The sequence below is a fragment of the Lemur catta genome, chromosome 1, assembly GCF_020740605.2.
Source record: "Lemur catta isolate mLemCat1 chromosome 1, mLemCat1.pri, whole genome shotgun sequence".
NCBI lineage: Eukaryota > Metazoa > Chordata > Mammalia > Primates > Lemuridae > Lemur > Lemur catta.
This window is the reverse complement of record NC_059128.1, coordinates 33,671,849-33,697,253: the sequence shown is the minus strand read 5'-3', so window position 1 is coordinate 33,697,253 and position 25,405 is coordinate 33,671,849. Positions and strand designations below refer to the sequence as shown.

At 37.6% G+C, this 25,405-nt stretch overlaps 3 protein-coding genes and 1 non-coding gene across 9 annotated transcripts in view; 3 read left to right on the top strand and 1 right to left on the bottom strand.

The window, feature by feature from the left end:
* MTHFD1 (methylenetetrahydrofolate dehydrogenase, cyclohydrolase and formyltetrahydrofolate synthetase 1) overlaps positions 1–396 on the top strand; it is a 57,761-nt gene extending 57,365 nt beyond the window's left edge. For both annotated transcript variants that reach the window (XM_045565818.1, XM_045565823.1), the window contains one exon: positions 157–396. The gene's annotated coding sequence lies outside the window, so the exon portion shown is untranslated. The remainder of the gene's footprint in view (positions 1–156) is intronic.
* The window catches only part of ZBTB25 (zinc finger and BTB domain containing 25), an 81,931-nt gene that overhangs the window by 37,102 nt on the left and 19,424 nt on the right, over positions 1–25,405 (bottom strand). The window contains exons 4-6 of one of the 5 annotated variants that reach the window (XM_045565853.1): positions 5,903–6,037; positions 4,779–4,846; positions 901–2,164 (exon numbers count right to left, since the gene is read on the bottom strand). In XM_045565853.1, the coding sequence (XP_045421809.1) occupies positions 2,153–2,164; positions 4,779–4,846; positions 5,903–6,037 (215 nt within the window). In that variant the 3' untranslated portion in view covers positions 901–2,152. Of the gene's footprint in view, positions 1–900; positions 2,165–3,014; positions 4,847–5,902; positions 6,038–12,297; positions 12,376–25,405 lie in introns of those variants that run through there. The other 4 variants (XM_045565846.1, XM_045565842.1, XM_045565835.1 and 1 more) reach the window with 4 other exon arrangements.
* Positions 5,440–9,599, top strand: AKAP5 (A-kinase anchoring protein 5). The gene is made up of 2 exons (XM_045565860.1): positions 5,440–5,524; positions 8,065–9,599. The coding sequence occupies exon 2, from the start codon at positions 8,322–8,324 to the stop codon at positions 9,597–9,599; it is 1,278 nt and encodes a 425-aa protein (XP_045421816.1). The 5' UTR covers positions 5,440–5,524; positions 8,065–8,321.
* Positions 25,242–25,344, top strand: LOC123631109. The gene has a single exon (XR_006732984.1). It is a non-coding gene; the product is annotated as a U6 spliceosomal RNA (small nuclear RNA).

The window sequence follows — 25,405 nt, the reverse complement described above, 5'->3', positions numbered from 1 at the left end:
CATTTACGGACAGATCCTAGAAGAGTGGGTGGTAGGAAAGGATGTAAATGTTACAGCTTTGGCAACGTGAGGGGGTAGTGGTGCAGTGTGGAAGGGAAGAGGAAACATTCCGCTGCTTAGAGAAAACATTTATTTTTTGTTTGTTTTTTCTTCCAGATCAATCCATCTTCAAGAAGCTACTTTGAAAGTTTGGCCAGTATCTCTTCAGGCCCACTGGGAGTTAGTCAAGAGAAGTCAGCTCCTTCCCTGAAGATCTTCTGAAATATATAGTGGGAGTTTCTCCAGAAGCCTTTCATCAGCCTTAATTCTCATCATCATGTATAAATTAACATAAATCATGCACATTTCTATTTACTTTAGTGAAGTTCCACAGAATAAAAGGAAATAATTTTGCAATCTTGGTGTCGAAATATGAATTAGCAGACTGTGCCGCAGCGTCTCTGCCATCCTTTGTGAGCCCATTTGTCTGGCAGACCCCTGGGGCTAAAGAAGCAAGTTGCAATAGGTACTTCATGATACTGTTGTATTTAAAGGGGAAAACAGTTTGTGACCATCCTGGGCAATACAGTGAGACCCCATCTCTACAAAAAAAATTAAAAGAAAAAAACATCAGCCAGATGTGGTGGTGAGCACCTGTAATCCCAGCTACTTGGGAGGCTGAGACGGGAGGATCACTTGTGCCCAGGAGTCTCAGGTTACAGTGAGCTATGATCGTGTCATTGCACTCCAGCCTGGGTGACAGAGCAAGACCCTGTCTCTAAAGAAGAAGGGGATCAGGGAGAAAACGTGCATCATGCTTATGTATTTTGGGTAGGACACCTAATTCAGGAAACCTCTTGAGAGGGTTGTGGTGGAAGTAGGGTATGGACAGACTTGCTTTTTTATCTTGCACCTTGTATATTGTTTTTTTTTTTTTTTTTTTTTTTTTTTTACCCTGAGAAAATATTACTTATACAGGTTTTTGTCTTGAACTTCCTTGTAATTCCCATTTCTATCACAGCTTTAGGACCATTTATTTTTAAAGCTCTCAAGAAGGATGGTCACACAGCACTAACCTTAAGTTAGCCTTTACTCTGTTGGTTCAACAAATATTTATTGAGCTTTTACTAGATGCCAGGGCTCTACTCCTCCCTACAGAATGCTTTTTTTTTTTTTTGCCCTAAAATATTTTCCCATCTCTTTTTGGTCTTTATCTCCTTCTATCTCTGTTCTTCCTCTCCCATTTTTTTTCTTCCCTTTTCCCTCTGTCTTCCCTGGATCCTTCCAGAGAACGTTACATCACTGCTGGTGTCCATACCAAACACTGCCGATATGGACAGAGCAGTATTTTCCCATGCTCTTGGTTTTAATTATTTCTAATCTCTTGGGTTCATCAGTGTTGTGTTACAGCCAGTTTTACAGTCCAGAGAAATGATGGCAGCGCTTTGGGAGGCGTATGCCAAAGGGGTCGTGATGCAGAACCCCAGCTCTCTCTACCACTTAGAGCCTCACTTACTTTCTACTCCACACCTCACCATGGAAGTAAGGGCACTGAGGCTGGCTGTGAAGTTCAGCATACAAGTCACCTATGATGCCTTGCACAGTGCCTGGCACATAATAAGCACTCAGTGTTATTATTCCTGTTCCAAAGCATCATTTGGGCCCCGTTTGCACAGAGCTCATTGTTTCTAATATATCTTTTAAATGTCCCACAAAATCTCATCTGGAATGGGACTTGCTGGGAATTCAGTTTGTAGACAAGGGAAGGAAGCAGTCTTATCAGACATGGTGACTTAAAGATTATCTTAAAGAATTTAGCCTTCATATCACACCAAAAGCCCTGTGGATTTTAATCCTTAATACTGGTAGGAATAGTGAACACAAGTGGGGGGAAGGGTAAATGGAGATGTATAAGCTAAAGGTTATAAACAAAGCCCAGATACAATTAATCCAAATTGTTTTTTATCAGTGGTTGCTTCGAATGAACGGACCATCACTGATGCAAGAATTTTCCTAGTCAAAGTAAAACATGCCTTCGGTAAAAGTCCAAACAGTACAACTTTTCCCACTTAGCAAATATCTTGGAAGTCTTACTTCACCAGTAGTTTGAGGTCCATCTTGTTTCTTGTGGCTGTACAGTATGTAAAGAGTCCTCTCGATAGACACAATTGTTTCATAGTTTTTGCTATTAAATACAAATAATGTAGCAGTGAATAGCAATTAGCAGAGGATACACAATTCTCATACCTATCTTTGCAACTCGTGTGGAAGTATCTATAGGACAAATTCCTAGCAATGGAATTGCTCAAAAGGTGACTTCTAGCTTTAAGATGAAGTTGTAAGATCATTCCGAAGCTTCTGTTCTTACCATTGTTCTGCCTCTCAGCACTCTTCCTAGAAGGCAGCTTCTGCAAGGTTGTAAGAGGTGGAAAACTGTCCCCATTCACATCCCTCTAGAAGGGAGGGGTGATAAAGGTGGAAGACAGAGTGAAGAAAAAGAGCTAGGGAGGCAGCTGAGCAATCTTGATGGCATGGGTTTTGTGGAATTGATTCTTCCATCTTTGATAAAGAAGAGGTGTCACAGTACAACCTTACAGATGCTATTTTCCATAATGAAAGAAGGCATAAAGAACAGAACAACTACAGGCTAACTGAAGACCTGTATTAAAGACTTACAGAAGCATTAGTCCTTGGGGTGCCTATTATGTGCCCCAGAGAAGGTCCAGTGCCTTTACTATGGGGCTGTAAGTCCCTCCAGATCACTGGCCATCCATGCCCATTCTTACCCTTCTCTGGGCCTCTAATGCCTGCCCTCCCTGTATTAGTAGTATTACTGATAAACAGATTATGCCTTCTCTCATCTGCACCTCAGATGCTGTTGCTGTGCATTAAAGGTGTACATACACTCTTAATTCAAGAGACAGCAGCATTTTTGTGCTACTGAGTAAAACAGATTGCAAGACAAATACTGCTGAGTTTGTGTTGGCTCTGTGCAACCCTCATGGTGCCCAGGAACAGATCCAGCTACAAAAGACCAGGAGCCACAAGTTCATTTAATGGTGTACCAGGGAAGGGGCTTGGAGGGCTTATTCCCAGAAGGCCTCTGAAATGTAGGAATTATTGACAAGGAGTTATCAACTATTTTTGCATTTAGCTACAGGCCCGGGCTGTGGGTGGATAGGGATCAAGACGGGAGAAATAGTATGATCAGTATTGTTCAGATAAATATGTAAGCTATTTTACTGGCACACTGCATCTGGTGATATTAACAAGATAAGCTGTAGGTAGGATAATTTCTCATCAGATTGGAGAGATATTTATAGCCTGTTTCCTATTATATAATGAAAAGCTACTAATGAAGTAGTAGACAATGATATGGGTAATAGCTTAAACAGCCTTAACTGTCATTTAAGTGAGTTCAAGGATGACAGCTTTCTTTCATGCATGAAGTACTGGATACATTTAAAAAAAACTACAGATAATGGCATTGGGTTCTAGTCATATCTTAAAGAAAAACCACAGTGCAGTATTTTATTTATAGTACTACACTGTGTGTGAGTGACTGAGTGTGTGATGGAGGTCAAGAATGAGTTATTTGTAATATACCTTAAAGAAATCTATCTTAATTTGCCTTTCAAATACACAATAAATTCACCTCTTACACTGTCTTTCAGTTCACTTTCACTAAAAACAAAAAAAATTTTTTTAAAAGAAAAGCAAGTAGAATAAAATCTACAAGTCATTAAAGTGGCCCTTATTGTTTTAACCTGTAGCTTGCTTCCTTTTCCACTAATTTCTAATAAGACTGTCCTCACTACCCTGTCCTCACTTAGATACACTTATCTTATTTTTTCCTGAAATTATTGCAGAATCTCGGGTCTGCTCGGTTTGAGAAACCTTGGATCGCAGTAAGTGGCTTTGGCTTGTTTAAAGTTCAAAAATGGCAACAAGCAGGGCTTGTGACCCATATGGGGATGTAAAGGACATTTTCACAGACTTGTGTTTGTGGAATGAACAAAGCTAAATTGAATTCTTAATTACAACTACACTAGATGCTTAGAGATTTTCCTGTTTTACAACTCTTGTCTCTTTTATCTGTAAATTTAAGATCTTGACAACTTAGATTCCGCTTTGCTTTTGTGTCCCAAGAGTTCTTTCCTTAATACGTCTCAGTGGAAACTAGAGAATCTTACAAAGGTAAAATATGTTCCTGGAACATCTGCAGATGGATATCTGAAATTTACTCTCCCAAGACCATGATCCTATTAAAGAAAGGAAATGAGTGCAGCTGCCTTTCAGGAGTTCTTCACTCCACCTTACCAGGTTTTTCACTTGGATGCTGTGGTGAGAGGGGCCAGAGGAGGGGGCTGGGATTGTGATGAATCTTACTGGACCTCACAGCTGGAGCTCCCAGGAATGCCCTCATGGGTAACATTAAGCCCAAATAAGTCACACTAAACTACTAGCAACACATTTGGGCTACATTAATGCTATATGTGTACAAATAAATACTTGTGGTGCTCTTCAATATGGCCAGCAACTTGTTTAAATAAAGGCTCAGAAAATATACAACCTAGTCAATCAGGCAGGGTAGATTGTGCCTGTGCCCTTTGCCCTGAGACTGGAATTGTGAGCAATGTCTTCTGTTTCCCGCCCCAGCTTGAGAGGGACAAGGTCAAGTGGGTATCTAGGAATGTCCTAAAGGGAAACATGGGTAATTTATAAGCTAACTCAACTTATTTTTGGAAATATGTAAGGTATAAAAGATGGATGGAGCTGGGTTCCTGTGCCCTTCTCACCTTGTCCGCATGGATGCCGTTGCTTCTGCAAACCACAGAGTTCTGCATGCATAATCTCCACCTGCCTCCTACTGGGAGACAAGGGTCTGAGAGGCTGTTTTGCAACGAATCAGATAACCTTACATACAAACTCCTTCCTGGGAAAGTTTGGTTTCTTTCTATTTCCATTCACATACGTAATTTTCTCTCCAAACAAACGTGACCTCACCACTCTATGTAGTTTTGAAGCCTGCTTTTAAAATTTGATATCTTCCGTGTCTTTAACAATTCTGAGGGGAAGAGAGATTTGTAACTGCAATGCCTATAATTTAAAACGGGACTTCGCGATTTTGCGTCTTAGAAAATGCGGAGTTCATTACCCTCGTCCCCTCCCCATATTCCGGCTCGCTCTCTCAGGGGTCCCCCTGCCTTTGCCCTGATGTGATTCCCCAGTGGGGATTCGCGCCCCAGACTGGGAGCACCGGAGTTCTGCTCCCACGCGGCAGGGCAAGTTGCTCGCAGGTGGGTCTCCTGCTCCCCGCCCCGCCCCCCGCCTCTCCTGGTCGCCCCGCCCCCTGCCCGCCTGCTCCGCTCGCATTGGCGCCGCCGGCTGTCCGTCCCGGCGCTGCTGAGGAGGGGGCGCAGCCTGGTTGCGGTCCCTTGCAGAGAGAGGCTTGCTCCGGGTGCAACCGTGGCTCCCCGGATGCCTGGGCTTCCAGCCCTGCAAGCGCGCCCCAACCTCGGGAACAGGGACCCCGGCGCCCTTGGTAAGTGAAGGCGGGCGAGGAGGCTGTGGGGGAGGAGGGTCCGGAGCGGTGTCTGACCCGCTGACCGCCTGGGCAGCAGAGTGGGCAGGATGTGCCCACTTGACACGGGGGAGTCCGGGCATCCTGAGATGAATGGGAGTAAAAACCCCGGAGGTCGTTTGTCTGCAGGAATCTCCCGCCAGGGCGACTTTCATCAGGTCTGCCCACCTATCCCTTTCGGGTTACAGCTTGTCCTAGAAACACAGGTCGTCCGTGGCTTTTTTCCTTCCCTTTTTGGGAAATGTGATTTTGGGTTCCTGGACATTATAATTTTGCAGATAGCTCAAAGCTGGGTTATCTGTTCCACGCCCCCGTTATTTTCCTTTTTGAGTACTTTACCCTGCGCTCTATCTCCTGCCATGAGGGGCATCCGGCCAGAATGAGAGATTCCTTCCTCCAGGAGGAAGCTTCGTGGTCCATAGCTGGTGCTGAGTGTAGGATCCAATGCTTTCTTCAGGTAGTGGTTGCTCTTTGCTGCTCAAGAGAAAAAAGGAAGATCTTGTTTTCTGTGTCATTCATTAGACTTGCAGTTCTACCAGGAAATGACAAAAGGGACTTTAAGATTTCCTGAGGCGGTAAAGGTATCCTTGCAGGTTAAGGGCAAATCGCTTGCCGTCTAACACTCTGCCAAGTTTTAATGTCTATAGACAGCATTCTTTCCCCTCATTTCAGTTAAGTTTCTATTTGGGTATTTGTTTTATTTCTGCAGTGTGATATACATTCAAGTGAGCTTCTCAAGCAATTGTCTTTGAGCAGTCCAGGTTAGTTTCAAAGGATATACTCCTAAATATGATCTAATTTCAACATTTCTATTATGTAGTAATACATCCTCTGCTTAATAAAAATGCTCAGGTGCTGAGAACTCACAAGAGGTGAGAAGATTTAAACAGACTTATAATCAGCTGAGGTTCTAGTGCTTATTGAAGCATTACATGAGGAGAGACACTGTAAAATGTTCATATTTTAATTCCATCGTTTTTCTAGAATGACTTTATCTTTCTGTTAGAGGCATAAAGTATGAAACATCCAACCTAAGGGAATATTTACCTAAATCATAAACTGATTTTCAGGGTTCCAGTTCCTTCTACAGTTCATAGAATTATGGGCTACCCAAATGAAATTTCAGTGAAGGATTTACATAAAAACAGTATGAGGAATGAGTCCCTTTGCTTATTTTAGGTCATCCGCCCACTAAAATTCATATGATTGTTAGATAATCACCTCACATTTTCATTCTTTGGGGCTGTCATTCTGTTCTGAGGATTAATTTTTCAATACACCTTTATATTATATAACAATCAGTTTGCCAATTGCATAGCTTGTCAATTTATATATGGCTTCTAAATTAGTTCCAGAACAAAGAAAACAAAATATAAAGAATTTCAAAAGCTTGATTTTAAAATAACAAGAATTCAATCTAGTCTTGGTTCAATTATGAGTTGATGGGCTGCATTAAATGACCATTAAACAATTTTTTAAATTTCTGACTAATGGATATATTGCAGATTAGCATCTCCAAACAATTTATTTTCTGATAACTCTTAAAGCCCAGTTTCAGAGCATATGCAGTTTTAGAAACAGGCAGTCTTGTGTTTAATCTGAGTTCTGTTACCTACCAGCTTTATAATCTCTGCCAAATTGCTTCATCTGTAGATGGTGATACCACCATCTTTGTAATATTGTGCTGAGGATTAGAAATATATGTAAAAGTGCTTAGCACTGCCCAATACACAAGAGTTGCTCGATAAATGTCAGCTATTATTAATTCTTACTGACCTCCAACTATGCATATTGTGGTGGGAAACTATGATACAGCACATACAGAACTTAAATAAAAATGTCAAAATTATACAACTAGTTTAAGAGTGGAGAATGACAGTAATGTTAAATTTTCCTAAGAATATGTATGAAAAGTAGCACCTCCTTGATGGAACATACATTTTTAGAACAGAAACCTTATGGTATAATGGAAGGAAAATGAAAGAGGCAAAGTCTGTAGTTCCAACTCTGGCTATGACCTTATCTACTTGTATGGCTTTCAGCCAGTCAACTACCCCCTCTGGAGCTCAATTTGGTCATCTGGCTGGACTTGAATAATCTCTCAAGTCCTTTTCAGCTTCAACTTTCTTTATCGCATGTGATAAAAATTACATTAGCTTGCTTAACATCTTGACCTTTTTTGTTGTTATTTGTTTGCTTAACTTGCAATTCGGAGTCATAAGCAATTCATAAAGACAGCACAACTAAAATATCAATAATATCAGACTTGCAGAATAATCCAAAATGAAGTTTTAACAAAGAAAATAAAACAAAATGGATTCACACTGAAATATTTTTGATAAGGCAAAAGTAAACCCCAATTTTTATTCTCCAGTAATTTCACTAAGTTGTTATATGGAAAACATACCTGATAGAATCTTATACATTCAACAGAAATAGTCTCCATTAGAAAATAACAGGCTCATGGTAAAATAAAATACTACTCTCTTTTCTTTTATCAGGTTGACCTTTAAAAAAAGCAAAAATGTATCCAGTAAAGGGCTTTCATGAAGAAATTAAGGACAGAAATTACAAGCAATAGAGAAACCAGGCATTTGTGTCCTAAGAAACCATCTAAAACAACTGTGTGGAGTAAGACAAAAGGAATGAAGACACCTGGAAGAAATTTTACTTAGTGTGATATTTTTACCCACCTTTTCGTCATAAAGTCTGCTAAGGAAGAGAGAATATAGTTTTCTAGAGGATATAAGTGTGTAGCATGAAAATGGAGACCACAGTTTCTGAAATTCAAGTAGAAAACAAGGATGAGAAAAGATCAACAGAAGGTATTCCTCATGATGAAAGACAGGAGGAAAAAGCTTCCATGCTTTGCTTCAAGAGAAGAAAGAAGGCAGCCAAAGTGCTGAAGCCCAAAGCTAGCTCTGAAGCTGCTGATGTGACAAGGAAGTGTTCCCCAGAAGCAGGAGCTTCTGATCAGCCACAACCCCCAGGGGGGGCCTGGGCCTCAATCAAACGTCTTGTAACACGCAGGAAAAGGTCAGATTCTTTAAAGCGGCAAAAGCCATTTGAGGCTGAAGTGCAACCTGAAATAAATGCTGAGGATGCTGATCTTTCTCAGCAAAAGACAAAATCCAGACTTAAGATTCCCTGCATAAAATTCTCAAGAGGGGCAAAAAGGAGTAATCATTCCAAAATTATAGAAGATTCAGACTGCAGCATCAAAGCCCAGGGAAAGCCTAAATGTTTGGATGTACAAACTCAGACCCAATTTAATGATCAGGTAACAAAGGATCCAAGTGAAGGCATCTCACAGAAAGATGGCGATGAAGTCTATGAATCAAATGTGAGCAACAGCCTAATTTCTGGAGAGAAAGTGATTTCAGTAGAACTTGGATTAGATAATGGGCATTCTACTATTCAAACAGGAACTCTAATCATTGAAAAAGAAATTGAAATGATCGAGGAAAAACAAGATGTTCAACCCCAGCAAGCAAGCCCACTTGAAACTTCAGAAACAGATCATCAGCAACCAGTGGTTTCAGATGTTCCTTTTTCACCTGCAATCCCAGATCAACAAATTCTGGAAGAAGCCAGTAACAATATCCTAGAAAGTGGACCAAATTGGAAGGACTATGAAAGTAGAGAGATTGTAGCTGAAGAAAATAAGCCAAAAGATACTGAACTGAGCCAAGAATCAGATTTTAAAGAAAATGGGATCAATGCAGAGAAACCCAAATCAGAAGAAAGCAAAAAAATGGAGCCAATTGCTATTATTATTACAGACACTGAAATCAGTGAATTTGATGTTAAGAAATCTAAAAATGTCCCTAAGCAATTCTTAATTTCAATTGAAAATGAGCAAGTAGGGGTTTTTGCTAATGATAGTGGTTTTGAGGGTAGAACTTCAGAGCAATATGAAACACTCTTAATAGAAACAGCCTCTTCTCTCGTCAAGAATGCAATCCAGTTGTCTATAGAACAGCTGGTTAATGAAATGGCCTCTGATGATAATAAAATAAACAATCTTCTACAGTGACTTAGATCATGAGAGAAAAAAAGGCTAATGATGAATTATTTTACACTTTTGTGGCATTTCTTACTCAGTAACAAATGAGAGATTTATCATCTGTGGATTTTTTTTTTTTTTTTTTTTTTGAGACAGGGTCTTGCTCTGTTGCACACGCTAGAGTACAGTGGCATACTCAAAGCTCACTGTAACTTCAAACTCCTGGGCTCAGGAGATCCTCTTGCTTCAGTCTCCTGAGTAGCTGGAACTACAGGTAGGCACCACCATGCCTGGCTAACCTGTGGAATTTAAAGGTACAATTCCAGCCCAGAAAGAATAAGTCAAGTTTATAAAACTCTACCACTGAAATGCAGTCACTTCTGGATTGGAGGAAATCAGCACAGATTGCAATGCAAAGTGACATATAGGGAGTTGCTAAAATGGCATGTGCGGATTGAAGTGCTTTGGGGAAGGAAGATGTATTTATTGAGCACTTACGGTACACCGTAAGCTCTTTAATGTCCTAGGATGTCACAAAGTCTGGTTTCCTTTTGATAATTCACAACCTGTGTATAGGTTAACATTACATTCAGTTTTCAAAATGTTTTTACAGTGCATTTTTATGTTGTTTTAAAATGGTGAATAAGGTGAGCTACTCTTGTGAATGTGTGATTTATAGTTAAACTCCTAAGCAGTAATCTTAACTCAAAAAATATATTGCATTTTCCCAATTTCAGCAGAGAGTGTTTAGACTATGCATATTGAAATTAAACATGAGTGGTTTTCTAGTTTTGCTCAAGTCCCTTACTAGAGCCATTCACAAGTTTCTTAAAATAGGCAAATAGTTACTGAGTGCAAAAGTGTAGAAACAGGGAGTGTTTCCCTCTCCATCTTCCATCTGCCATAACAGACCTGTATATATCCATTTCTGCATGGATTTATCTGCTGAAAAATTAATAACAAAAAATAAAATAACAAAAACAAAAATGAGAGGATTACTATTCATCAAGGAGAAGGGAAATTTCCCAAGTAACAAATTATCACAGATAACATAGGATGCATCTTGCAGAATTGCTTCTCTAAGAAATGTGTTTTTCAACTTCTCAAAGAGGGGAGAGTGGATTCAAAGCCAGCCTGGCAGTAAAGGTCTTAAGAAACCATAATAATCTAGTGAAAATATGATTTATTCTTGGCCAAAATGAGCCATGTACATGGTTGAATAGAAAGTGAAAAGTTATTGATTGCTAAAGCACAGTGTATTTTAAATGTCAGTATTATTTTATCGCCATGTGTTGAGAGAGACCAGTTAACAGCATTTTACATAGATATTGAAAATTAACTTTTTCATCACTATTGTCAATCCAGCTAATACTTTACAAAAAATGAAAAGGGCACCGGGCATGGTGGTGTGTGCCTATAGTCCCAGCTATTTGGGAGCCTGAGGCAGGAGGATAGCTAGAGCCCAGGAGTTTGAGGTTGCAGTAAGCTGTGATGATGCCACTGCACTCTAGCCTGGCAGAGAGCAGAGAGAGACTTTGTCTCAAGAAGAAAAAAGAAAAGGGCTCATTTGCATTTTTATTCAGTAATTTAAAGGGGAGCATCTGATCTCATCAATAATTGCCATATTTTTTGAAAAAGTAATTCTATTTCAATCTTTTGTGTGAAATGGCTGTAATACAACACCCTTCCCTATCTCACAGGTTAGGGTTCAAATAGAATAGCCTCTCATTTGTCTAAACTGAGTGATGTTGTTAATACTTGAAACAGATGATGTAATGAAAGTAAATGAAGTATGAGATGTAAGGTGTTTGTTAAAGAGCTTTATCATGGAGGAAAAATGTACATTAGATGATTTTAAATGATCTAGGTGAATTCTTGCATTATTTATGGATTACATATAGAAAGTATGTGCCAATTTATCCTATAAAATCATCTTTGTTTCTTTCCATAAATGCATATTGAGACCTGGCAGAAGAAACTAATCTGACTTTGGAATTGAACCTAATAATGGACATGATTAGCAAGATTCTTGGCTGAAGTGCAAAAGTATTTCCTCCAGATGTTCCTACCTTTATGCTTATAATGTTGGGGGGGGAGATAATCCTTCAATTTAGCAAGATGAAAAGTGTGTCTTTCAAAACACATAACCCAAGAAATCAATTTCTTTTAATTGTACACTGTCATTCGAACTGTTTTTTTTTTTTTTTAGAGACAGTGTCTTGCTTTGTTGCCAGGCTGGAGTGCAGTGGCGTGATGATAGCTCACTGTAACCTCAAACTCCTGGGCTCAAGTGATCCTCCTGCCTCAGCTTCCTGAGTAGCTTCCAGAACTACAGGCATGTGCCACCACACCTGGCTAATTTTTTAATTTCAAACTCTTTTTCTTTAAAAAAAAAAAGTCATCCTCTCTGAAAATACTCTTTTTCATTCACTATACGTGGTGCTAATGGACTTGGACAGCTACCAGCAAATATTATATTTAAAAGTGAACAATTTTAAAAAACCTAAGGTTGCCGCATATTACAGTGTTTTCAAGAATTCTGTCTTAATTTACTGCAAGGATGGCTCCAAACCAATACACTTGCATCGTTTTTAGTAATCTCTCATGAACAAGCAAAAACTACAGCGCTTACCAGTTATTGACAATATTTTGGAAGGTTTCTAGATTTTTACTTTTTTTTCACTGTGGTTTGATATATATTTTTTTGGTTAGAATGTATTATAATTGATTGTTTTTATGATAAGATGTATACTTGCATTCACTTTTGGATGGTTTCTTTCTCCTCAATCTTTTCTATTGAGAATATCTGTTGAATTAAATAAGTAGGATTTCAGTTAGAAGAAGGAATCTAGAAATTAATTGGTCTCAATCTAATTATATCTGTTACATGGCCAAATCCTATTACAGTGAATTCTAAGATGATCCAAATTGTTGTATTGTAGAAATAGAAATAAGCAGGAATCATATGGCTTAGAAGTCATAAAATACTTTCATTATGATAGTATTTATTTTAAGCAATTTGACCTTATATGCAAAACCTTAAGTGAATATAAATAGATTCTGATTCAAGTCATATCCATTTGATGTTAAAAGGATCATTTAAAAAGCTTTAAGAATACCACATTAATTTTCATTTAAATTTGCTGTGGTATAAAAGCTGCTTTTAATGAACGTTTACTATTAGCTAGGATTCAGTTTCTGAAACTTTGAACTGAGAATTTTACAAGGCGGGGGGGATACTTATTAATTTTTTCTGCATTTTATCTTCCCCCTTTTAAGAGTCAGTATTATTCACTTTGCTTGTTACAAACCCAGAGAATATGAAAATTCTCATCTATTTTATGTAGCACTATTCACTTAACATTTTTCAAAGCACTTTATAGGATATAAAAATAGTACCCAGTAACATTTAAGTAAAGGTAGCAGAAAACAAAAGAACTTTCAAACAGAAATTATGTTCCCTGCCACCTCCTCCACCCAAAGAATAATAAGCATGTGGCACAAATGGAGTTCTTCAGAAAAGCTCTCTGCATAATTTTCTTTCAAGGTAATAGATTTGACAGCATGAAGTTTGTGATGATCTTAATTGGTCTACTATTTAGTGGAGTCTTAGAAACTCTCTGATTTACTTCTGAGAGATTATTTCACCAGTATATATGAATAGACTTGCTAAAGGTTTTTAATATATATGGATTATAGGAAGGCACCAGTCTACACTGGCTTCTGTATACAATCCAGTGTAATTTCATCCATAAATTTCTAGCTTCAAGTTGCCTTATTTTTTATAGTTAAGAATTTTTTAGGAATTTACAGCAGAATTTTAAAAGTAATTGTTAGGCTTTAGAATCTAATTGTTTGAAAAGATCCTTTCAATGTTGACTTTATCGATGTATGTAAAGTCTACTCTCTAATTTCATCTAATAGTCAATACATCCAATTTGACTTTTCTGGCTGCCATTTCTGCATTTTTTAAAATCTTCATTTAAGGTTTAGAGTTCTTTAGGTTCAAATTCTTATGACATTTTATTGTGTAACATGAAGTTTCTTATTACACAGAATTCAAAATTTCAACCCATGGTACATTTTATGGTATAATTTTGAAAAGAATTTTTTGTAATGATCCTTATTTAGTTACAAAAATTTATTAGAAGGAAGCTACATAAAATTTAGATGTCCTCATTAAATTAAATTTGATTTAACACATGTGTTAGGCATAATACATGCCAAACACTGATAACAGGGACAGGCTTCCTGCCCTCCAAGAGCTTAATCTAGGGAGCAGTGACAATAGGAACTGGAACAGGGGTTAAAGCAAAGAGCCACGAGTAATGCAGCAACATGAGTGCCACAGAGGGGAATATAAAGAGAGAATAATTAATTTTGTCTGGTATGGGGAAGGTGATGATCTGAATACAGTAGTAGGTTAAAAGCATTCAGTTTCTATATAAACAGTATATTCATTATGATCTGTGACTAGGTGCAGAAAAAGCCTGCATAATGTTACATATTTATAGTAGTTCTTTGTCTGTAAAATGTTAAGTGGATGAGCTATTATGAAAGTGAAAGTTCCATTTTGTTTTTCTCATTAAAATTAGTACTATATTACTGTGGATCAGATGCTAATATTAAAGAAATAATACTCCGCAGAAAAAAGGTTTAAAGCTGAATTAATTTATGTACTGATTATTAATACAGAATAAATGTTATATTGGCTCATGTTTATTTATCTAAATCTTTTCAAAGAAACGTGGGCAAATTACATTCATTTCCTAAAACTATAAAGATCACACTGATGGAACTACTGAGCTAGTACTACTAAAAGTTCTACTGTGCTGATTGGGTACTGGACAGACTTTACAATGACATGCCTAAAAGCGTCCTCCTCCAGCAAGAGAAATACAAACACCTAGAACATTGAACTAATTCAACCAAGAGGGCAATTCTGAATTTGATGCCGTCTATGAATCTGACAAATGCATACTGTTTTCATTTCTTGCTATACTCATTAGTTGTCTTTTCTGCATTATATTAACCTATGAATTGTTAATAATCTTTATGATTTTCCAAATAACTAAGCAATCTTCATGTGAAAATGCTTAAATTATTCAGATGGCACCTACTAAAGCTCAGTGTTTCAAAAGTTCTGTGTTTACTAAGGTATTGACTTCATTCTAACATTAACTCTTTTTTTTTTTAAAGCACAGCCCAATGATAATAACTGGGTTCTATAAAAGACTGTACTTTCCAAAAATCAGGACCAATCTAAAAGTTGATAGTGTCTTAAAAGTCCTAAAACTAAACCTGGCTCCAAAACAAAATGTCTTCTTAATGTGTAAATACTATACATAGGGTATTTAATATTTCATATTTTGCAGAATTTAAAAAAGTTTATTATATCACCTCTTTCTAGTTAAAAAAAGAAACTTATTCTCACAGGCACTTTTGCCAATCCCTTTTTAAACCTGCCTTTAATGCTGAAGTCTAGAGTCCCAAACCCCTGTGTGACTACCTACTTTTCTTTCTTTCTTTTTTCCTTCTTGAAAGCTTAAGTTTACAGGGGGTTACGTTCCTGAATTTAGGAAAGAGTGTGTGTGTATGTGTATTGTACATGTCTATACTACACTCACAGAAAATCCTCAGCAAAGCTGGTTGCGGGCACCATGAACAATGAAGGAAAACCAAAGTGAGGAGATGATGGTGCAGTAGTACCTAGCCTGGAAAACTCCCAGCCTTAAAATTCTCTGTAAATTCCAACTCATCATAACAATGGTGGCATTGCCCAGCAGTCTCTGCACATGAGCAAGACTAGATGCACTTTCCCTGAGGCTTGCTTTGTGGCTAAACTCAAATAGGACTTTTGGCCTTGATCTTTATGACTGAAATTTGGGGCAGGTATTAAGCCTTTCATACACTTCTCACAGCTGCACTTGTGACCATAAAACCCAGGTGTTCCATTTCTGCACTCCTGGAAGATGGGTAGCACAGGGTGACACCAAAGTAGATAGTCATTTGTATACTTGTACCTGAACCTTTTATTACCAAAACCCTACTTTGATGTCTGCACCTTTAGGTCACAAGAAAAGTCTGGTCAGTATGCCTACAAGTGGGTGTCTGTACCATATCTGTGATCAATCACCATCACAATGCAGCTATAGGCATGCATGTGCTAATCAAATATCTTCTTATATAAATTACAAGGCAGAGGTTCCATATGGAATAGCCATTTGTAGACTAAGAACTTTAGTCAGGGCGGGGCGCGGTGGCTCACGCCTGTAATCCTAGCACTCAGGGAGGCTGAGGTGAGTGGATCGTTTGAGCTCAGGAGTTCGAGACCAGCCTGAGCAAGAGCGAGACCCCCGTCTCTACTAAAAATAGAAATTATATGGACAACTAAAAATATATACAGAAAAAATTGTCTGGGCATGGTGGCGCATGCCTGTAGTCCCAGCTACTTGGGAGGCTGAGGTAGGAAGATTGCTTGAGCCCAGGAGTTTGAGGTTCCTGTGAGCTAAGCTGATGCCACGGCACTCTAGCCCAGGCAACAGAGCAAGACTCTTGTCTCAAAAAAAAATAAATAAATAAAAATAACTTTAGTCAGAACATCACTTCAGTTTAAACAGATCGTCTAAAACTGGAGTATTTACATCCTCCTGACAAAATGACTAAGTTAGAATTGCCCTTGTACTTGGTAAGGCTTAAATGTATAAAATGCCAAAACCATTGGTCACTACTCAATTCAGGTGAAAAAAGTCAACCGGACTTTCTGATCTTTTATCCAAATGTGCCACAAATAACCTTACTAGCAATTTCCCTAATTTTAGAGTGAATTTGCTAGAATTTTCTCTTTAATTTTCCGGGTTTCCTCTAAACCCTCAATATCTGGCTGATGTATTTTTCCTGAGGGATTAATAGTGAATAACGACAATCATTAGGGTTCATCAGCTCTAAGTCTTTTCTGTATGTATCTGAGTAGTATTAATCTTTTTTCCATTCAAGTATAATTTATATACATAAAATCCACCTTCTTTACCACACAGTTCTACAAATTTAGATAAACATGTAAGTTGTGTCATCTAGAGGTAATTAATTTTAAATCTTACTCTGATTTCTATACCACCTGTGTATTTTGGTTTAATATAATTTCCTGACTGCATCAGTGAACTGTTACTTGCTGCAGAAATTCAAAATAAGGGCTTCTTAAAACCAATGTTTAAAACCAGGATAAGGTAAGGCAGGGCTGCCATGCACAGCTGTGCCAACCGCACAGCCCAACTCCAGGAGAAGCATTCATTCAACGAGTGGCATCCCCTTGCACTGCATTGTGCAGAACCTGCATGAGCCTGGTGGTGGTTCTGAGAGTAACCAGCAGAGTTTAAGAGGTCTACAAAACTGGTGATGTTAATAGTGAAACAGATATTCAAAATCAAGGAGTCTTCCCTTTATATGCCTTCCCCCCCACTTTAAAATATTGTGATAGAAAGCAGAACCACTGAGCTCACAGCACCAGACTTTGCGTGTATGTGAAAAAAAGAAGAATGTCGGGAAATGAGAACTGGTCTAGTAAGAAATTTTTTTGAGATTCACTCCCCTGGAATCTGTAGTCTGCATTTTAAAACCTTTTCCCTTGCCTTTGCAAATGTATTTTTTCCTTCAAAAAGTAACAGGTGTTCCTTTACTGTCTAAAGAACCACCATGGGTTCTTCAGATTTTCGTCCCTATAGGCAGTTACTATAAATGCCAGTTCTAAAAATAAAAATAAAAATAAATTACCTGCACTTGGTTTGCACTAAGTATCATATGGCTTCCACTACAGAAAAATGTGGCAGAGTTAAATTCACAAGATCTCATTCCTCAGAGGCCTGTTTGGCACACACAAATTTGACATGGAACTTCCTGAAGCTCAGTAGTAACAGACTAGACGTGTGTGTGTGTGTGAGAGAGAGAGAGACAACTACAGCTGGTTAGGGCCATCTCCTCAGGCCTCCTACCTGCACAAGCCTCTGCACCTGTTCCCAGGACAGCAGGGACCTATCAGGTGTACAAAGAATGCCTCCCTGAGCACTGCCATTCCTTCAGACTTCTCACATAAAAGGATATCAGGGTGTTCTTATAGCTTAAGTAACATTTTTTCCCATTATTTTGATACAAAATCACCAAGTTGTTTCAATGAAAAAAGTTCCAACATTGTATAAGCACTGGAACAGACTTTACTTGAGGGAAAGTGGGCTCACTTTCCAAACTGGCTCATTAGCTATAAAATAAACTGAGAAGCAATTGATGATTTGGTACAAAGTCCTACGATAATAATAATTTTGCAAGCAGAAATGATGGGGGGAGAGACAGACTATATTCACTCAATATTGGCCAGCAAGAAGAGTTGAAGAAAACTCTATTAAAGAGAAAGGTCTTAGCTCACTCAGAATGGAACTGAATGGAAAGTGAGAGAAGAAAGAAAGAAAACCACTGTAGAAAGTCAGTAGTTGAACCAATCATAGTTGGAAAGGAAAGTCAATTTCAGTAAATAATATACCAGTCTACTTCACAGGTTGTGGATGTGAAGAAAAGAAACAAGAGGCAAGAAACAAGCAAGGCAGAATTTACTTAATGTCCTCCAATTATTGATCTATTGACCAGGCAGAAAACCAAAAACTGAGTTTGATGCCTGATTAGAAGAGCCAATGTGACTGGACTAAAATTCCAAGGCCTTACTGTTAATGACTTGAAAAAATCTTCAGAAATGCTCAATATAGGGCTGAGCACAGTGGCCCACACCTGTAATCCTAGCACTGGGAGGCTGAGGCGGGAGAATCACCTGAGGTCAGACGCTCGTTGGAGACCAGGCTAAGCAACATAGTGAGAACCCGTTCCTACAAAAAGCAAAAATTATCTAGGCATGGTGGTGCATGCCTGTAGTCCCAGTTACTGCGGAGGCTGAGGCAGGAGGATCACTTGGGCCCAGGTGTTTGAGGTTGCAGTGAGCTATGATGAGATCACTGCACTCTAGCCCAGGTGACAGAGTGAGACCCTGTCTCAAAAAACCCAAAAAAACCCCCAAACTCAATACAACAATCACAATAAATGGGACATTTTAAAAAGTGATTGATTTATATGTAAATTAGAGGCATCTTGATTAAAAAGGATGTCAAGATATTGTAGTACCTTGTATTATGAAATTTAAAGAAAATTCTCATTAGTCTTGGCTCTATAAATTATGATCCAAAAATAGCTAAGCACTAAATAGTAAATTAAGTAAATAGTAATGCTGAATTTGAGTATAATGTACATTTTTAAAAGGTACATTGGGGCTGGATGAGGTGGCTCACGCCTGTAATTCTAGTACTCTGGGAGGCTGAAGCAGGAAGATCGTTTGAGCTCAGGAGTTTGAAGTTGCAGTGAGCTATCATGACACCCCTGGTTCCAAAAAAAAACAAAACAAAACGAAAAAAGTGCACTGCTGCCACCTTTTGGCCAGATTAAAAATTTACACAGGCCTGGAGAGGTAGATTACATGCCTATAATCCTAGCATTCTGGGAGGCTGAGGCAGGAGGATCACTTGAGCTCAGGAATTTGAGAGCAGCCTGAGCAAGAGTGAGACCCTGTCTGTACTAAAAATAGAAAAAAATTAGCGGGGCATGGTGGCTCAGGCCTTTAGTCCCAGCTACTCGGGAGGCTGAGGCAGGAGGATCACTTGAGCCCAGGAGTTGGAGATTGCAGTGAGCTATGACGATGCCACTGCACTGTAGCCTGGGTGACAGAGTGAGACTCTGTCTCAAAAAAAAAAAAAAAAAAAAAAAATTACACAAATTACAACCTACAATCACATTTTAATTTCATGAAGGCCTCTTTAGAGACACAATTATTTACTTCAAACATTATTTGAATAGAATTAAAACTGTCTTGCTAATTGATCCATCTGATTTTTAATAATCACATTTTTTATCTTAAAGCTGGTATAAAGGTTAATAAAAATAGAATTTAATTCTGAACATATCTCATACTCCACGATAACAATATTAACTCCAAAAATATCTGTGATAGAAATCCCAAAATTACATTTCTTTGTATCCTTTAATTCCTGACAACCATCACAACATATACTGTAGATATTTACTCAAACATTATGCTGGGTGTGTTTGTGAGGGTGTTTTTGGATGAGACTAACATTTCATTCAGTATACTGAGTAAAGCAGATTGCCCTCACTGATGTGGGTGGCCCTCATACAATCAGATGAAGGCCACAATAGAACAAAAAGGGGACCTTCTTCTGCCTGACTGCTTGAGCTAGGATATAGGTCCTTCCCTGCCTTTAGACTCAAACAGAAACATTGGCTCTTCTTGAATCTCAAGCCTGCCAGCTTTTGGACTGGAACTTATGCCATCAGTTCTCCTGGTTCTCAGGCCTTTGGACTCAGACTAGAACAATATCATTGGTTCCCCTGGCTTTCCAGATTGGCAGCTATAGATCTTGGGACATCTCAGCTTCTGTAATTGCATGAGCCAATTCCTTATAATAAATCAGTATCTTTCCACCCCCTTTGGTTCTACATGTTGGTTCTTTTTCTTTGGAGAAGCCTAACACACCTTGGTTGAAAACTACTGTTGTAAATCATGTTATCAGGGCAGGAGGAGATCCAATAGAGTGTAAGTAGGGAAGAAAGAAGCAAAGCAAGAACAAGAAAATCCCAGGAAATGACTAGATACGACTTTTCTTCCCAGAGATGGTAGTTGGAAAGCACTTGATTAGGACACTACTTTTCTTTCTTTTGTTTGTTCTTTTTTTAAGTCTATAATGGTAGATATGAAAGGACACCAATTTTCTATTAACACAGATTATGGCTGGTAAGAATTGGGTCCACGGATGCATTTTTGCATTACACTTCCAAAATGTTGCCCAGCACAGAGACTACTTACCTCAACACTAGGAAGCCAGCATTTGGCAGACACTGCTGTAAAATAAGAGCACATCCTATAAGCTGAGCTAATAAAAGGTTTTGTTTGTGATTAAGTCACATCAATTTATTTGTCTTAGTAAAATACATGAAATCCGTTGTTTTCATTTCAAATAGAGGATACAGAACTTTCTAAAAGAATGTTTCTAAAGCAAATTCACAGTACATTAGGCAGAAGAGTTTAACCATACAATGTATTATTGATTTTAGTCTCCTGTATTTGCTATATGTTACAGGTGTTTTGAAAAATTTTTAGTGGGCCTTTTTATTGTCCACGTTTTTATAATCCAAGTTCTTTTTAAAGTACTTTAAGTTTATATTTGATCTCTTCTGACTAAATGATTATGTGGCATAAAATAGAGGAGTTGATAACAGCTAATATCAATTGCACTGGATTAATATTTACTAAGTTATCAAGTGTAGCACAGATACATACTGAAGTACCATGGATTCTTCCAGATCTTGAAGACAAAAATCAGAGTTTATGATTCCTTGTGTTTAAGACATCCAGGCTTGGGATTGTGTAACTTCAACAGTTTTCAAAAAGTCCAACCATACAAACACAGATGTACAGTAGAGAATAATCATTTACAGATTTCACTCTTAAGAATTTAAAAATTCATTATAATAAAGTGCCACAGACCTGCATTTAGTTCAAAACATACAAAAACACAAGTTACATTATGAAAACTCTTCACATGGCCTATTTTTATATCAATTACTATAACAAATTGATTACTTATCATCAAGGATCCAAGTTACATTTGCCTGTACAAATAAACTTTAATGAACTATACATTTTCCAGAATGTTATCTTTTTCCATGATTAGTATGTATTTTCTTCAGTTTTTAGTGAAGACTTTTCCAATACTGTTTTATTTTTTTAGAGACAAGGTCTTACTCTGTCACCCAGGCTGGAGTGCAGTGGCACGATTATATCTCACAATAACCTTGAACTCCTGGGCTCAAGCAATCCTCCTGCCTTAGCCTCCCAAATAGCTAGGACTGTAGGCGTGAGCCAACACACCCAGCTAATCCAATACTATCTTAAAATAACATTAATGAATTGCTATATTATCCTCACTCCATTTCCTGTCCCCATCTACTACTTAGATCACCTACATCAAAGAAATAAAGATGGTATTTTATTGTTTTCCTACATATAAACAATATGTTTAGGGGAACTTTCAATAAAGCTGAAATTGGCAAGGTTTTATTCTCCAAAATGCCAAAGAACTAATATCCTTCTTGCTGAAGGTTAAAGAGAAATAGTGATGATTAAACTATGGTAGAATACGAATTCTAGTAACACTGCTTTTTCTAGAGTAGTTGTAAAAAATAATAAGAGTTTTGTCAATTAATTGAATATTAAATAGTACAAGACTGCTTCTAAGATGTTCTAGAATTTACAGGTTGGAATACTGAAGTTAATAGGGTTAGCTACAGAATAAATGTAGTTCATATGTTTGGCTTTTATCAATAATACTGAGAGAACTTAATATTTTAATACAAGTCCTCACAACACCCCTGTGAGGTAGGTATTGCTTATACCTACTTTACAGACAAGAAATCAGAAAGTCAAGAGCAAGAAGTAACAATCTCAAGAGTTATAAATCAAGAAATTTTGGTTTTCTTATACGGCAGACTGTACTTACTAGATACTGGATTATGATGATATGCTAAATAAGGACAAATACTGAAACAGTCTCTATTTTTCTCCAGAATACAAGTCTATGTGGGATCTGGAAAGAAGGGAAAATTTTAAGCTGATCCAAGGGGAAAATGTCTGTTTAGTATTTGCCTGATACACCAGTGAAAAGTGCATATGGCATTTCCAGTTTTAAGCTTGGCAATCATTATGCAAACCACACTATATTATTAGGTGGCTGGCTAAAAGTATAGCTCCATTTTGCAGATGATGTAGTCAAAACTAAAGGTTTTAGCTGGGAAAACTTTTTAAATACAAAGTAGATTTCTCAGTAAGGAATCATGTTTTTAAAGAAATAACACTGAAGGCACAGTATTAGGCATATGACAGTTACTTTAAAAAAATGCCTGCAGAATGAATGGTGGAAAAAAAACAAAACTGGGGTCCTACACCATTCATTGCCTCTCTGGAATTCAGCCTTTGGGGGTTTTTTCTATAAAATGAAGCTAACATTTTTCCACTTCCTAAAACAGAATGTTATGAGGACTAAGGTAAGAGCATTTGCTTTGAATTTCTAATATTAAAAGGAACACTATGAATAAAGTTAACTACTATTTCCTTAACACTCAACAAATGTAGATATATTTCTGCCGTAAATCATTGTCTATCATGGCCAATCAGCCACAGGCAAGCAAATTTACCGTTTCTCCAGACTCTGCCCTATAGTGCTGCTTACCGCACCACCCACATACACCTCTACTCCCACCCTTTAGCTACACAAGGACTTCCTGTGTCAAGGACTAATGCCTGGGCAAATAGGGAAGAATATAAAGGAGAAATATCAGAAAAATTATTTCAAAAAGAATAAAATTTGACTTGAAAAGGCTAGGTAATCTGTCCCAAATAAGCTAAAATACATTTAAAAAATCAATGTTAATATTTTGTGTTCTTTCTATGAGATGAAATCTTTGAAGGTAGTACAAGTTTGAATAATTGTTTAAGTGAATTGGTAGAAAAATGTTTAAGATTAGATGAAGTACTGACCACATAGAGAACACATTTGTTTTAAACAATCCCAATATACAATTGATCCTATCAATAGCTAGTTAGATTTTGCTCTCAACACACATCAGTCTTGATCCCAAGAGGCTTTATTCATTTGTCTAAGGGAGAAACTCAACTGCCTTAGAAAATGCCAGTTTCTTCATTTAGCCTTCAAGAAAAACTTATCACTGTAATTCACCTAAATTCACTGTTTACCCAGAGAAAACCTTTGTGTCCTTAGAATGAGCTGGATTACTCTTTCAGCTCCCTCCTGACTGAACACTGATGCTGTTGAATGTGTCAGGAAATGTCCTCAGAGCTGTTCAGTCAGGAGGGAGCTCAAGAGTTTTGTATGCGGTTAAATTCTAAGCCTCACAAAACAAATTTATTAGATGTATTCAAATGTCTGTGAAGTTTAGAATTTAACCACAGGGCAGCATACAGAAAAGATAAGGCTGTTTTGGAGCCTCTCTCTTGCTATCCTTGATTATCTAGTATTTGAAATTTAAACATTTCAGAAACAATTTAGAGCTATCCTTTGTGGTGAAGTTTGACCAGCTATTTCCTAGGTACATAGAGCAGGAGAATCTATCATTTATTTCATAAACTTTAATTTTTCTAGTGTTTTAGTGTCACCATTATAAAAGGGAATTAAGTTTATTTACAAAGGGAAAGCTATCATCATGTATTTTAAACATAGTTATAGAATACTGAATATATCCACTTTGCCGGTTTTATAGAACAGAAAAAAGTGAAAACTGTGGCACTAAGAATTACCTTTTCTTTCTTTCTTTTTTAAGAGATGGGCTCTTGCTATGTTGCCCAGGCTGTCCTCAAGCTTCTTGGTTTGAGCTATCTTCCTGCCTCAGCCTCCCAAGGAGCTGGGACTATAGGCATGTACCACCACACCTGGCTTAAAAATTATTTTTTCAAGTGATTTTTAGAAAATTAATACCAACTCAGGAAGCCTAGAAAATCCTTTGGCACTGAGGGTAGAAAGATGATTTGTATTTTATCATTTTCCTTTTTAAACTCATGTAAACCTTTCATTATAAAAATCTCAAATTGCTCTTAAGGTCTCTAGAAAAACACTCAGGACTAAGGTATCAACCCTGGGATGTTAATGCAGTTTCAGCTGAATTTCTGTCTCTGTGTGCTTATCTATTTGTATGTATATTACTGCTTCTCTCTTAAAGATTTTTTTTTAATCTCTTGGACTATTCTCCTTTTCTCTCTTTTAACTACAATTTTTTTTATTAAAAATGAGGTATACTCAATGTTAAAATATAAATAAAAGCCAATGTAAGATATTGCAGACCTAGTGAGTAAAAGGTAAAACTACTCATGATTTGGTATAACTATGTCTTACAACAAATCTTTTATACATTATAACATACAGTTCTGCATTAAAATAACTATTATTTTTCTACATGGCAAAAATATTTCTGAATAATCCTCATAGGGGCTTAATTCATGTGAAATGTAAGCCAAAAGTGATAGTTCAGAATATTCTTTTTTTTTTTTTTTTTTTGAGACAGTCTTGCTCTGTTGCCTGGGCTAGAGTCCTGTGGTGTCAGCCTAACTCCCAGCAACCTCAAACTCCAGGGTTCAAGTGATCATCCTGTCTCAGCCACCCGAGTAGCTGGGACTACAGGCACGCACCACCACGCCTGGCTAATTTTTCTGTTTTTAGCAGAGACAGGGTCTTGCTCTTGCTCAGGCTGGCCTCAAACTCCTAAGCTCAAGTGATCCTCCTGCCTCAGCCTCCCAGAGTGCTAGGATTACAGGCATAAGCCACCACACCTGTAATAAAGAATATTCTTTAAAACAGATTTCATTTACTTTAATTTGATTTTACTGACTCTACAACCTGAAAAAACTTAGAAATTCTATAAATAACTATTCACTCTAAAGTTTCCATATTTCTATATTGATTTCTGGTTTCTAAACTGTGATTTAATTTATGAAAAGTTCACATTTTAATAGCCATGTATTCATATGTCTTATAATAAAAAGACCTAATACTATGCTTGCTTTGGCAGCACATGTACTATAATTGGAACGATACAGAGAAGATTAGCATGGGCCCTGCATAAGGATGACATGCAAATTTGTGAAGTGTTCCATATTTAAAAAAAAAAAAACAAAAAACAAAGACCTAACACATACAACCTTTAAACTATGGATAAATTGC